Here is a 12,667-nt window from a genome sequence, read left to right as displayed (position 1 = left end):
TGAACAATTGGCAGAGGTGGCACTTCTCACTGCTCTCTGAAGCAATATACAACTGGAATGTAATTTTAGCTGTGGACTCTGGTCCTTGCTGCAAGTGTGCACAGTTGAAAAGAGATCAAAACAGCAAAGCCCTCTATGTAGCAAGGAAAGCTGCAGCAGCAAGGGGGTTCCAGACTCAGGAGGAATAAGAAAGTTGAACTGCTAACAAACATGCTGTATTGTCTGTCAGTGCTCTGAGAGGGTGGGTGATGAAAAAGCAGGAGATTACCTTGCAGCTCTGGGGAGAAACCTTCCATATTGTGCCTGGCAGGCTGTAAACACAGCTTTAAAATAGTTTGTTCTTTGTAGATCATGTGTGTGTCACATAGGAGTGTGAGACAAAGTTTTTAAATGCTGTAAATAACTGATTCAAAGAGTCAGGGAGCTCATGAGAGGATGTAACTACTGACTCATGCTCTGAGCAGCACAGAAAGTCATTTTTTAATGTCATATATACTCACGTTTAATGTCTTTTGAGAAGCACTCATAGAAGGGCACCAAACCCGAATTCTTTCATGTTCCTCTAAAAAAAACCAACCACACCCAACAAATGCTTTATACATTGAGGAAGCTTGTTTAAGGCAAGTTACTAACAAGATGGAATCATAAAGGTAAAATGCTTTCAGATGGTATGGAGATTCTTTAAACAGGTTTTGTCTTGGAGGATCAGGGTAAGTAGGTATGAACTGCTGGAGACACTCAAGGTGACCTAACAGTTGACACAATTAGACACAGGAGTGAGAGAGGATAAGAGATACACCCTGCAAAAGTTGAAGTTTTATTAGACAAGAGCAAACTTAAAGTGTAAAAGCACAGTAGAGTTGACCAGAAGGACCTGATGGATGTTTGACTCAAAGTGAAATGTTAAAGGATGTTTTTCCATCCCAAAATACCACGTACAGGAAGCGAGCCAGGAGGTGATTCAGGAGAATTTCTTATGAAGGGCTCTGAGAAGGTAGGGCCATGTCAGAGAAACAAATTACTTTGCAAATGTGTCTATTGTGGAGGAATGTTTAGAGGCTTCCAAATGCCAGTCTGCTTTTAAAGGATGATTTGGCTTCTGCTGATGAGTTAATACCACAGTGAGTTACTTGTCAATACAACAGGAAGAAGTCATTAGAGGTTATCCGGTCTTCATTCAGGCGTTCCAAAGAATGAAATAGCTAAGCCATTAAACTGCAGTGTGTGATCTTTAAAAAGACTTTGATTTCAGGGGGGAAATGAACTTTTTTGTGGGAGATCCCAGTGAATGAGATAAAGCAAGGCTTTCTCTTCGAGTCTCTTTTGTCCTTGAGATCCCTATATTGGAGCAGAACCTTCCTTGTTGCTTTTCTTCAAGTGAGCACTAAGTTCAGGACACCATCAGCCCAAGTCCTTGTGGCAGTGTGTCCAGCAGGAGTTGTCATGGCATTTTTTGTTTGATAGATCCTACAAGAACACGTGTTTTTTTCCTGGATAATTCATCCCCTTTGGTGACTAGGGAGAAAACTGTTGTCAGCTGATGGGATCAGATCAGCTCGTGGTGCACATGTGTTCCTCAAAGTTCTCTCTTCTCCCAGCTTGCTTGATAACGTGCACGATGTTCTGTAGCCAAGAGTTTGCTGCCTGTCAGCAAAATTGTCTTGAAGTTAAAGTATCATTAAATAACTTAGGCTGGAAAGAGTCTTGGTAGATCATCCAGTTCCTCCTCGTTGAAAGCAGGGTCAACGGCAGTTACCTCTATTTCTTCAGAGCGATATGCAGTCAAGTTTTTGAACCTCTCTGTGGGTGCAGATTCAGTACCTTTCTGGACCCTTTTTCCAGCGTTTGAACACCTCTGCAGTTAAAATCTTTTCAGTAATGTTTCATTGGAATTTGTTATGACTTGTGTCATTTGGCTGAGAAGTCTGGCTTCATCTTATCCATAACCTGCCACTTGTAGATTGCAGTAAGATCTCCTCCTGGAGCCACAGAACATCCAGAGCTGGAAGGGGCCCACAGGGATCATTTAGCCCAGCCCTGGCTCTACACAGGACTACAAAACTCCATCTGCAAGTGGCATCCAAATGCTCTTTGAGCTTTGGCAGATTGAGACTCAGAGTAATACAGCTCAGAATGTGGTTGGTTGGAATACTTCTTTCCTGTATAGTTTATTCATGTTCTGTTACCATCCCCACCCTACTCTTCCCCTTTCCTGAGTCTTGAGGAAAGAACTTTCTACTTCAGGGCATTTTACAGGCTATTCAGAGTTTAGTTTTGTATAAATCCTTCCATTCTTTTGTTGCATCTCGCCTTGCTGCTCTCAAGCATGTGGCAACATACACCTTAGGGATATCTTCTGTTCTGTTGTCATCTTGTCAGCCTCTAATGCTTGCTTGGAGGTGGTACCTGCCCTGGCAGATGCCAGCTGACCTTCGGCTGCTGGTTCACTTAGTGCTGGTGAAATAATCCCTGTGTTGGTGGAGTTTGTTGGTCTGTGGTAGGGAAGGGGGTGCCCTTGGGCTCCATCTGTCATGACTTAAGAGGATGAGGATTTTCTTGGAGGTGCTTCCCATCTCTAGGAAGAAGTTATTTTGTTCCTCCACAAAGCGTCCAAGCTCCATCGTGGGCATCCAGTGTTCTGCCTCAACAAGCAGCGTGGTCTGAGCTCTTCTTTTTGTAGACAGGCTGTAGGTTTTTAGCACTTCTGCAGAGAATATCAGATTTGCTATGTGATTATGGATAGCCTAGGTATTTTAGAAACCCTCACAAATCTCCTTTTATCCTTCTAAATGAGAAATAGGAGATTCAGCCAAATGTCCTGGATTCTGTCCTCTGCAACTGGAGAATTTCCAAGATAAATATGCTTGACCTAAATGCTGTCGGAAGTTCAAACCTGAACTGGCTGCTGCCAAAGCCCCTTGGGAATTTTTCTAGATTCAGAGGTCTTCTCATTGTTTCCTTCATCAAAAGCTAACACTTTCCTGGTGCTTGTGTAATTAGTTTTCTACCTGCTGAGAGCTAGAGGACCTGGGTTGCTGTTTCTTGGTTGTAGTTGGCTGTTAAGTTGACGTGGCCCTGTTTGTCAAAGTTCAATCCAAACATGCAATTCCAGCAATGGATTCTCATTATCGAAAGATGACCACGTATCAGTCTGCTCTGAAGGTAACCCACATTAGCCAGGGATCAGCTAAAAGAAAAGGTGAACCATAGCATAATTAGCAACTCAGTGATTAGGGTTTGTAACTGAAGGGGGATGGGTACTATGACATGCCTGGAAGGCACCAAGTTCACAGAGCACCTGAATAATGTATGAGGTGGTGATTGTAGTCCCTGTAATAGTGAAGGCCTGGTGAAGAGGAGCAAACCTTTAACTAAATCTTCCTCAAGTGGAATCAGTTTTGTCTGAGATGGTGACTGGTGAGCGATCTCCTTGTTGTTGTTGTGACCTACAAGCTTTTAACCTTACTTTCTCCCTATGTCTTATTGAAGAGAGAATGGCTGGGTGGCTGTTTTGGGCCCAACCAAGGCAGTCGTGGAGACAGTGAAGGCAAGAATGGGAAGTGGTTGCTTCATGGAACTTAACCCACAGGCCTTGTCATAGAATTGTTAAGGTTGGAAAGACCAATAAGATCACGTAGTCCAACCATCAACCTGTGCCTGTGGCTGCTAATGTTGCTTTGGGGCACAAATCAGGAATAGTATTTTCACACATGGTTAATATTTTATGGAGCAAGGTAGTCAGGTAAACCACAGGAAGAAAGAAAGTTGGTGCTACAAAAGAAGAGTAGGGCACTGGCTTTAACCTATTTAGATTTACGACTTTATGTGAACAAGAGCCCCACAGTCAGCTGTGGCTTTCAGACTCAGTAACCTAAAAACGTGGAAGCTTGTTAAAAATAAGCTGAGTAGGGCAGCTGTTTCTGTGGCTCCAGGGCATATTAAGAGAATTACAGACCGTGCAAATGAACAGAAATAGAACAAACAAAATGGGATCATGCGTAAATATTACCTATTGGGAAAGGAACCTTCTTGGAGATTGGCTGTGCCTCACAGTCCTGTTGGATGCACATGTAGATTAAGATTAATCTGCTTGCATTTGCAAATAGTGTTTGACCAGGTTCATACCCAAAATATGTAAGGAAGGTAATGGAAATAGGAGATAATGTGTGTCTGGATGGTTGGATTAGTTAACAGGTCGGAAATGGGGCAGAATGGCCTCTGCTCCCTCTCATCCCCATGGCTGAGGATACTCTGCAGGGTTGTGTGCTGAGCCTGCTGTGTTTACTTAATGAAAAACCTGGAAGGGAAATTAATAGTGAGGTGATAATTTTTGCTGGTGATATGTAATTAACAATAGTTGTGAAAAAAGGGCTCGCTTGGAAGAGCTGCGGAGTGATCTGACGGTACCAGGTGACTGGACAATGAAATGAAAGGTGGGTGTAAAATGGTTTTCATGGGGGGAATAACAGCAGTCAACAGTCATGCCTTGCTTATGTTGGTTCTCCCTCAAGCTGTGGGAAATCTGGTGTCTTGGCCCTTCTGAGCTTGACTGATACTGTACTTTTTATTCTTTTTTGGAAGGTATATGGGAATAGGACTTTCTGCTCAAGGGGTCAACATGAACAGGCTTCCTGGTAAGTCTCTGTAAAGACTTTTTTTGGCTTACAGTCTGTGTTAAATGTTCATTGAAAATAATTTGTATATATGAATTGATGAATGTGTGCTTCTATTAATAAAATATCATGATTGAGTGTCTTACATCCGGGAGTTTCTTGTCATATTCGCTCCTATTTCCTTTCCATCCCCCAAACAAAAAACTAGAAATATGTGACAGAGTGGCATGTCCAGTTAGTATTGTTGCTTCCCTTTTTTTCTCAATGTTTTTAGTTTAGCCTCTAAGTTGGTTAAGTCATGTCTTTAAAAGAAGTACAGTCTTTATCATTTTGAGTTAATAAATTGCACGTTGTTTATTTCTAGATTTGGATCAACGTAGTGACTTCTATAGTAGGAATTCTTTCAGTTGGGTTTGAAACTGAGAGTTTTCTGTTTGTTTGTTACCTGGTGTAGGGAACCTGCTTTGGCAGGGGGTTGGACTCAATGACCTCTTGAGGTCCCTTCTAACCCCTATGATTCTGTGTTAGAAAGTGAATTTTTCAACTGCCAGAATGAATGGCACGTGGCTCCCAGCATTGTGTCATAGCATTGGAGCAAAGTGCCTGAGTGTTCTGTGCTTCTGAAATTCTGCTGAGACTGCAGATAGACAGAGGTGGACGGGATCCTTGGGTGATTTCAGAGAGCAGTCAGTTTTCTGGTGCCTGGTGTTTTAATGGCAAGTTTACTGCTGTACTGGGTAATGAAACAACTGCATTGTCTCGTTACTGGAGGGAATCTTGGAGATCTTGGAATGCCTGAGGGAGCACTTGGGAACTTTTGCATTGATAAAGAAGAAATTCTGAATTGTAGCCTGATTACGTTATGTTATTAGTTCAGCTGAAGATGTCACCAGGAAGTATTGTCACCACTCACGGCGTTGGAGCAACAAATATCAGTGCAGCATGTGGGCTGTTATACATCACAGCCACGTTCGAGAGCTACACGCTTTCCTTTCCCAGGTACCACTTTGGGGATGTTGGATCTACCTTGAGAGTCTGCTTTCTACTTTTGGCCACTGCCAGAAACAAGCCCAAAGAGCTGCTGGTCTGACTTAGCCACAACCATCCTTTGTTTCTTCTCTCTGGTAATTTCTGACCTGCACACAGAGTTGTTTAGCCTCCAGCCTTGGAGATATTTAGGGCTCAGATGAGTTCTCATCCAACATGACTGAATTAGACCTAGTTTTAGCAGGAGTTGTACCAGGTGACTCCTGAAAGTCCCTTCCCTAAGTTATTCCATGCTCTTATGATAACTCAGTTTCTGGGAGAACAGTTTCAGTGCCACCCATGCTTTGAAGAATTTGTGTCTTACTGCAAATTATATTTGCTAATAGTTTGTAACAGATCTAGAGCATATACCATTGGAGGGAGAATAGAGTCACAAGGTTTTATCCCATTGGAACTTGACCAGGGAAGGAGGAAGGCAGGACACTTCCAGTTTTCTCAAGTGATCCTTGCTTGCAAACAGGTAGAGAACACACAGATCATAGTGATCCAGCATCAACAGGTATAGATTTCTGAGTTTTCAGACTCCTGTCTATCTTCTCCCCAGTCCTTCCAGCCAGGTAGGCTGTGTGCATGTGTAGTGTGAATCAAGCTCTGTTTTCTCTTCCCAGTTGAGATGCTTGGCTGCTTGAGAGAGGAGTTATTTGGCTTTGAAGGATACAAGTTCTGTTCAGGATATGGCTCCTAGCTTGTACCATGGAAAGATGGATGGTATTGTCTTGTATGTGGCCTGTAGGTTGCTTGTTGGGCTCTGGCTTTCTTTTTCCTAGGATTATACCAGCTTATATATAACCCTTAAAGATTAATCTGACAAGATATCTCCTGAGCTTCATAGGTGTGTTGTCCTGAGATGGGACTTTTTTAACAGCCCTGCCAACATCATCTGTATCAATTTGTTTTCCTTCAGGGACTGAAAATTGACCAAAGCACTTTTGATAAAAGACCTTAAAGTCTAAGAGCTACAAGAGCAGGTTTTTTGTGTCTTGTTAGACTCGAAGTGCCTGTGCACTACTGTTACTTCTGGAGTGTATGCAGTGAATGTGGAATATGGGGTTCTTTTGTTTGAGTTGGGGAAAAAAAAGTGAACTTGAGACTTCAGATAGTGCTTATTTAGCAGTGAACCGTACAAATTTGATCCTCTGAACCTGTTGTTTGTTTGATCAGTTGCAGAGTATGCTGCCAGGAGGGATCCTGCAAGTGCAGTTAGATCAGTCTCCTACCATCTGTATGAAATGAAATGTGTTTCTACACTGCAGCTCAATAATTGTCTTCCTGGCTTGATGAGACTGAGTCTGATTTCATTTTCACAGTATATTGCTCAAATAAGTGAAGTTAGAAATGTGTGTGATGCTTTGCTTGTTGTCAGGTCTGTTACAGCGTAGTGAGAGCTCGTAAAGAACTGACAGGCTTGGAGTTTTGGTTTGGCTTTGTGTCAGAATATCATTTCAGCTTTTTGTGACCAAAAACCCTGCCAAGTTTGTCTCCTAAGACTTTCTTAATTCACTTCTGCTTTAACAGATTAACTTTCTCTAAGCAGGACATGACTATTACAAGTCATGGTTCAGGAGCCCAGAACCTGGTATGGAAATCAGTCCTGGTTTCTGTCACAAACTCCTCTTCCTGAAAACAAACACTTTGGCCATTACCAAGTTCCAAGTCAGGACATTTGTGCTTTTTGCCAAGTTTATTTTGGCTTCAGCCCAGCTGGGTGCTGGTGGGGGTAGTGTTGGGCTGAAAGCTGGAAGTGTGGCTGGGGCAAGGCGAGCCCTCCCAACAGCTGCCCATCTCTGCACTGGAAACAGACTGTTTGTAAATGGAGTCTGTCCTCTCCCTGCTCCTCTCAAAGGTTTGAAGTTCTGCTTTGAAGTTCAGTCATCAGGTTGGGAATGAGTGAGGTGGTGTTTTTTGTTTTTTAATTATTTTTTAAAGACGTTTAGGATATTTTATAACAAATGTCCCACCTGAAACTAATGACTCTTATTGAAATGCCTGCTCATTTCTTTCCCCAGATTTAGCTTTTTTTTTTGTATGTGCTCAGCATTTTGGTATCTGAGGGTCAAGTTGCACATTGAAGCTGATGAACTGATCTAGCTCACCGTCATCAAAAGAGGGCAACCCAGTACTGTCTCTTCCCTACCCCCATCTGCACAGTCCCTCTTCCTTGCTTGGGCAAGCCCCTGGCTCTGGTACTTGGCACATCCTTTACCAAATCAGTGCTGCTTGAAGGCATAGCAGTACCCTGCTTGCTTTTCTGCTGCATTGGGCTTCTTGCAGGCTGGTTCCTTCAGCATTCATAGAATTACAGAATCATGCAGGTCAGAAAAAACCTCTCAGATCCTCAAACCCAACCCCATCCCACCCCACAGTGCCCACTGACCCTCCGTGCCACATCCCCACGGCTCTGGGGCACCTCCAGGGACAGTGACTCCCCACCTCCCTGGGCAGCTGTGCCACTGTCTCTGTGCTCTTTCAGAGAATAAATTGTTCCTAATATCCAAGCCTATCCCCTGGTACAATTTGAGGCCATCACCTCACATCCTATCGTGGAGCAACGCTACCGCCTTTGCGTGCTAAATATAACACAAAATAAACTGATATTTTAATTTATCCCTCTGTGTAAGAAGTTGAATGTGTCAGTGGTTAGCTGCGAGTTCCATCTAACCTTCATGAAACGAAGAAGACAGTTTCCATCTTTAATGTGGATGGGGCATGCCTGTTGGAGGTGGCTGCCCCATGCATGTGTTGGCGTTGAGATAACTGTTCATCTGTCTTACCTCTTTGAGGGTAGCCCGAGAGGAGAGAGGAGAGGGAAGGACTGATCCCCTAGGGTGGCTGCAAGGTGTTGGGAAGCCATACCCTTTAGGCACGCTCTGCTGCAGTTTGTAAGGCAGCACACATAGGGTCTGAGCAGTCACTTCTGGAGACCTGGAACACCCTCTGGTCGGTAGCTGACTTGCCCTGCTGTGTGGCTTTGTGCTTCTTGGACTGCCAGCTTCTGCTCACCATTGCTTTGTTTTATGAAACGTTTTGGTTATTTTCTGCCATACCTGTGTAATTGAAAGATGCTGCTTGGCTTATTCGCTGCTTCAGACTCCCCATCAGAAGAACAAGCTTTCAAATTTAAGAGTGTTTAATAGACTTGAGTTAATGTGCAGTCAAAACAGCATAATTTGGAGTACAGAAGCTTGCTACCTACTGGATTTGGTTTCTGTAATGCCTTAAGCCAGATCAGCAACAACTGAAGCAGTTTGTCCAGCTGTCCTGTGCCTTTGTTCAGCAAAATAAATGCCCTCTTTCTGTAGACATGCAATTAAAATAACAAACACTGCCAATTAAATCTTCCCATGCCCCCTTTCTCTGCAAAAGCCATCACTTCGCCTCCATAAACCACCAACCTGGTGTTGGTTGGTGTCCTTTTTGGTTTTATTTGGAGATCCCTTCATTTCCTTTGCATTCCTCCCCTGCCTATAGGTTTCTCATGATGTTTGTAGACAGGACTTTATTTCTTCTATTCTTTCTATCAGCATATGCTTTGGGTCTTTGCTTTCTGTGACAAAGGATCTATGCAAAGGAGCAAATCCCTAGTGGTAAGTGTAATAATTATAGAAGATGGGACCTCACCACGTCTTCTGATCTGAAGCTCATTCAATGAGACAGCAGTCCTGCCTGACAGGTGCATGTCTAAACCAGTCTTTCAGTACCTTCTGGCATCTTCCTCCAACGCCATCCTTGTGTTGGAAAGCCTGTCCTGATGACTGTGTTAGATATCCTGTGTCATTAAAAGCCCATTGCTCTTAGATCACGTGGAGGTGGAGAACAGTTCATTAATTTCTTACATCGTAGTCAGCGTGTGCCTGAACACCTCTGTTGCTGCTTTGTGGTCTCCCCTCCAGATATCAAGCACCAGAGTCTTAGTCCTTATAGGAAGAGAAAATATTAAAATTCAGAGCAAGTCTTGGAAGCATCTCTTAACCCACGCTGCAAACAGGACAATGGAAAATGCTTGCCAAGCTTTCACCATCTCTAAGGCTTAAGCAGAAAATGGGGAAGGGGACAGGAGAGGCTTGGTGGTTAAATGGGATGAGGAGGACCCTGCCTCCGGGCTTCTAGTGTGGGGTTAAGTAGTGCTTTCAAATCCTCCTGGTTAAACCAGCATCTTGGATACCCAGCTTGATTTTCTATCTTTAGAAGTAATTTCTGTTAAGTTTATTTAAGGATTTATGCAGCTGATCAAGCGATGTCTTAAAATACCTTATGGTATATGTTCTGCTGCAAAGCTTTTCTAGAACTGTCCTTAAAAATAGTTGACCAAAGTGGTACGTGGGATATTCGTATGACGTCTTTGTAAAGTATTCTACAAAAATGAATTTATTGTCTCTGTAGTAGATGTATCATCTGTAGCACATCCTGGGATTGCAGTGCTGTTCTCAGCTCTGATGGCTCTGCTCCATAGATGGGCCTCTTTCCCTCCATTTCCAGTACAGGAAGAGTTGTTGTTCTTTAACATAAGTTACTCATACCTGGTATCTGTGCCTCCCTTTGCTTATTATCCATTAGGAAGGCTTAATCTTGTAAAGAGGCATGGAGAAGTTCGCTTTACTTCATGTTGTGGTTCTCCATGGAGAGCTTACACCAAACTACTCAGATTATTCTGGAACTGCTGAAGGAGACCTGATTTCTCAGAAGGGTTCTGAGTACTTTTACATAATCACTTCTTAATAGATCCCTTTTTCTTACCTGTTATCCTAGTATTTTCTACTACTCTTTGTTGAGTCCTCTTCACTGCTAAGCACCATAGAAACCTTTGAGTATTTTGATAGAGTTTTAAGTTAAGAGTGTTATTGGAGTAATTTAACCAAAGCTGTAACAAAATCAGTGCTTTATTCCGTGTCATACATTTTATGGCAGTAAGAATCTCTCAGATTACTCCTGTTGGGTTGATAATTGCCACGCTGCCTATGCCACATCCTGCTGGAGTTGCTTGGTGCAGGTTTGCTGTATGGGCTTGCTGCTCTGTATTTAAACCTCTCCTCTAGCAAACCAGTTTGTGGGGCTGCAGGAGAACTGGACCGTGTAATTGGGTTAATAATACTGCGTGGGGGACACTGCTTGGTTTTAGGGTTATGATTAACTTGGATCTGTTGTGTGACCTAGTTGATCACGCAGGCAGTGCATGTTGAAACAGCTCCTCTGTGAAACTTTATCCTAAAGAAACGCGTGGGTATCAGCGATCTGAGATGATTTTTGATAGCAGCAAATAGTATTCTCACCTGAGAAAGCTTTAATTATGGGTGCACAGTGCTTATTGCAGATGGGTTTTCAGAAGGCACATCCCAGTGGGCTGCAGGCTGGCACCGGGGCTGGGGTGAGCCTGGCTGGCTGCCTGCAGCTCTTCACTTTTTATCTGCCTCTGCCTTTCCTCAACTTCTTTGCAGATGGTGACTGTAAGAGCTGAGAAAGCAAAGCAGCCTGCGAACTGCTTCAAAAACTTCACTTTTTGCAGCTGCTCACTTAACTAGGCTTTGACCTGAAAAAATAATTTGTCCTCAACATCTTAAGGGGTTGGTTGGTACGTTTAGAAATGGCAAGTTTTGTTACGGTGTAATGGAAGAAATGAAAGCAAACAGGGTCAGTGTGTCAGTTCAACTCTGGAGCTAGCAATCCTTTTGTACATGGGGAATTTTTGGAAGGGTCTCATCCAGATGAGAGAAAACAAGGGTGGATATTAAGCAGACACTGTCAAGAAAAAGATATGTGTTGCATAGATGTCTGGTCATTGTAAGTTAGAGCCTTCTGAAATTTGCCTAAGTGAGACCTGTGCTGGAAGTGGGGTGTATTTTGAAAGTGAATTTTCTGGTTGTCACCTTGTGCTGTGCTTCAGTTTGCACCTTCAGCAGCGCTGCCATTGTTTCTTCTTACCTGAACTGAAAGACACTCTCCAGTGTCACAGTAATGCACTCTGGCCACTGATAACCATCCAGAGCTAAGTCATAGGAGGTAGCCATAGAATCAGAATAGCTTGGCTTGGAAGGGACCTCAAAAGATCATCTAGATCCAGCCCCCTGCCATGGGCAGCATTGCCAAACACTAAATCAGGCACCAGATCAGTCTTCTCAGGGCCTCATCCAACCTGGCCTCGAGCACCTCCAGGGATGGGGCAATATCTCCAATATTGTCATCCCTATTATAGAAAGAAGGGGGAATATAGTGTCCAGAGGCTGGCTGAAGCCAATTGTCTTTCTCAAATCTACTCCCACTGTGCTGCACCGTGTGCCAGTTAAAAATGGCTTTGAGATTTTTTTCTTTAAATCCACTAAAATAAATGGATGGGAAAGTTGCACTTCTTGTAATAAAACAAAAGGAGCTTTCGAATATTTTTAGCGTAGGGATATTTCTCATATGGAATCAATTTTGTGAGCTCAGCCTGTATAAAATTTCGTCGTAGGAATGTAATCTGAGAAACGCTCATTTTCTGCTTATTCTATTTCTAGTGCTGCTTTGTTAGTCCTCACTCATAATCCCATGTGTGCGTGCACTGCCTGACCAATTTTAAATGAGCCACGGGTGCCCTGCTGCATCCGCAGCCAAGAACCACGATAGCACCTATCACCACTTAACTCATCCTCATCTGTTCTCTCTTCCTGCTTCTGCTCTCTGCAAATCAATAAAACTCTTTAAAAAGGTTATTCTTTCTCATAACAGTGCTCTTGCTTTATTAAAAAAGATGCTCTGCATGTCATTTGCCAGTCTTGTGTTTAGGGATTTACCTGTCCACTACCCACTGAGGCCTGCCAGGCTCTGCCTGATTGCTGTTTTCTTCTCTCTGCCCTGTGTAACTAAGAGTAACCCAGAGTCACTAAGGTTGGAAAAGACCTCTAGGGTCCCAACCCCAGCCCACCCCCACCGTGCCCACTGGCCACATCCCTCAGTGCCACATCTCTATGGCTCTGGGACACCTCCAGGGTTGGTGACCCCCCTTCCTGAGCAGCCCATTCCAATGCATCACTGCT

The 12,667-nt window shown here is 43.5% G+C and overlaps 1 protein-coding gene across 2 annotated transcripts in view; it reads left to right on the top strand.

The window, feature by feature from the left end:
• The window catches only part of RANBP10 (RAN binding protein 10), a 53,113-nt gene that overhangs the window by 12,989 nt on the left and 27,457 nt on the right, over nucleotides 1-12,667 (top strand). For both annotated transcript variants that reach the window (XM_065733363.1, XM_065733362.1), the window contains exon 3: nucleotides 4,582-4,634. In XM_065733363.1, coding sequence (XP_065589435.1) covers nucleotides 4,582-4,634 — 53 coding nt within the window. The remainder of the gene's footprint in view (nucleotides 1-4,581; nucleotides 4,635-12,667) is intronic.

This window comes from Cyrtonyx montezumae, unplaced genomic scaffold (genome assembly GCF_038088225.1).
Source record: "Cyrtonyx montezumae isolate F1298 unplaced genomic scaffold, pur_monq_1.0 scaffold_17, whole genome shotgun sequence".
NCBI classification, from domain to species: domain Eukaryota; kingdom Metazoa; phylum Chordata; class Aves; order Galliformes; family Odontophoridae; genus Cyrtonyx; species Cyrtonyx montezumae.
This window is presented reverse-complemented; position numbering and strand designations above follow the sequence as displayed.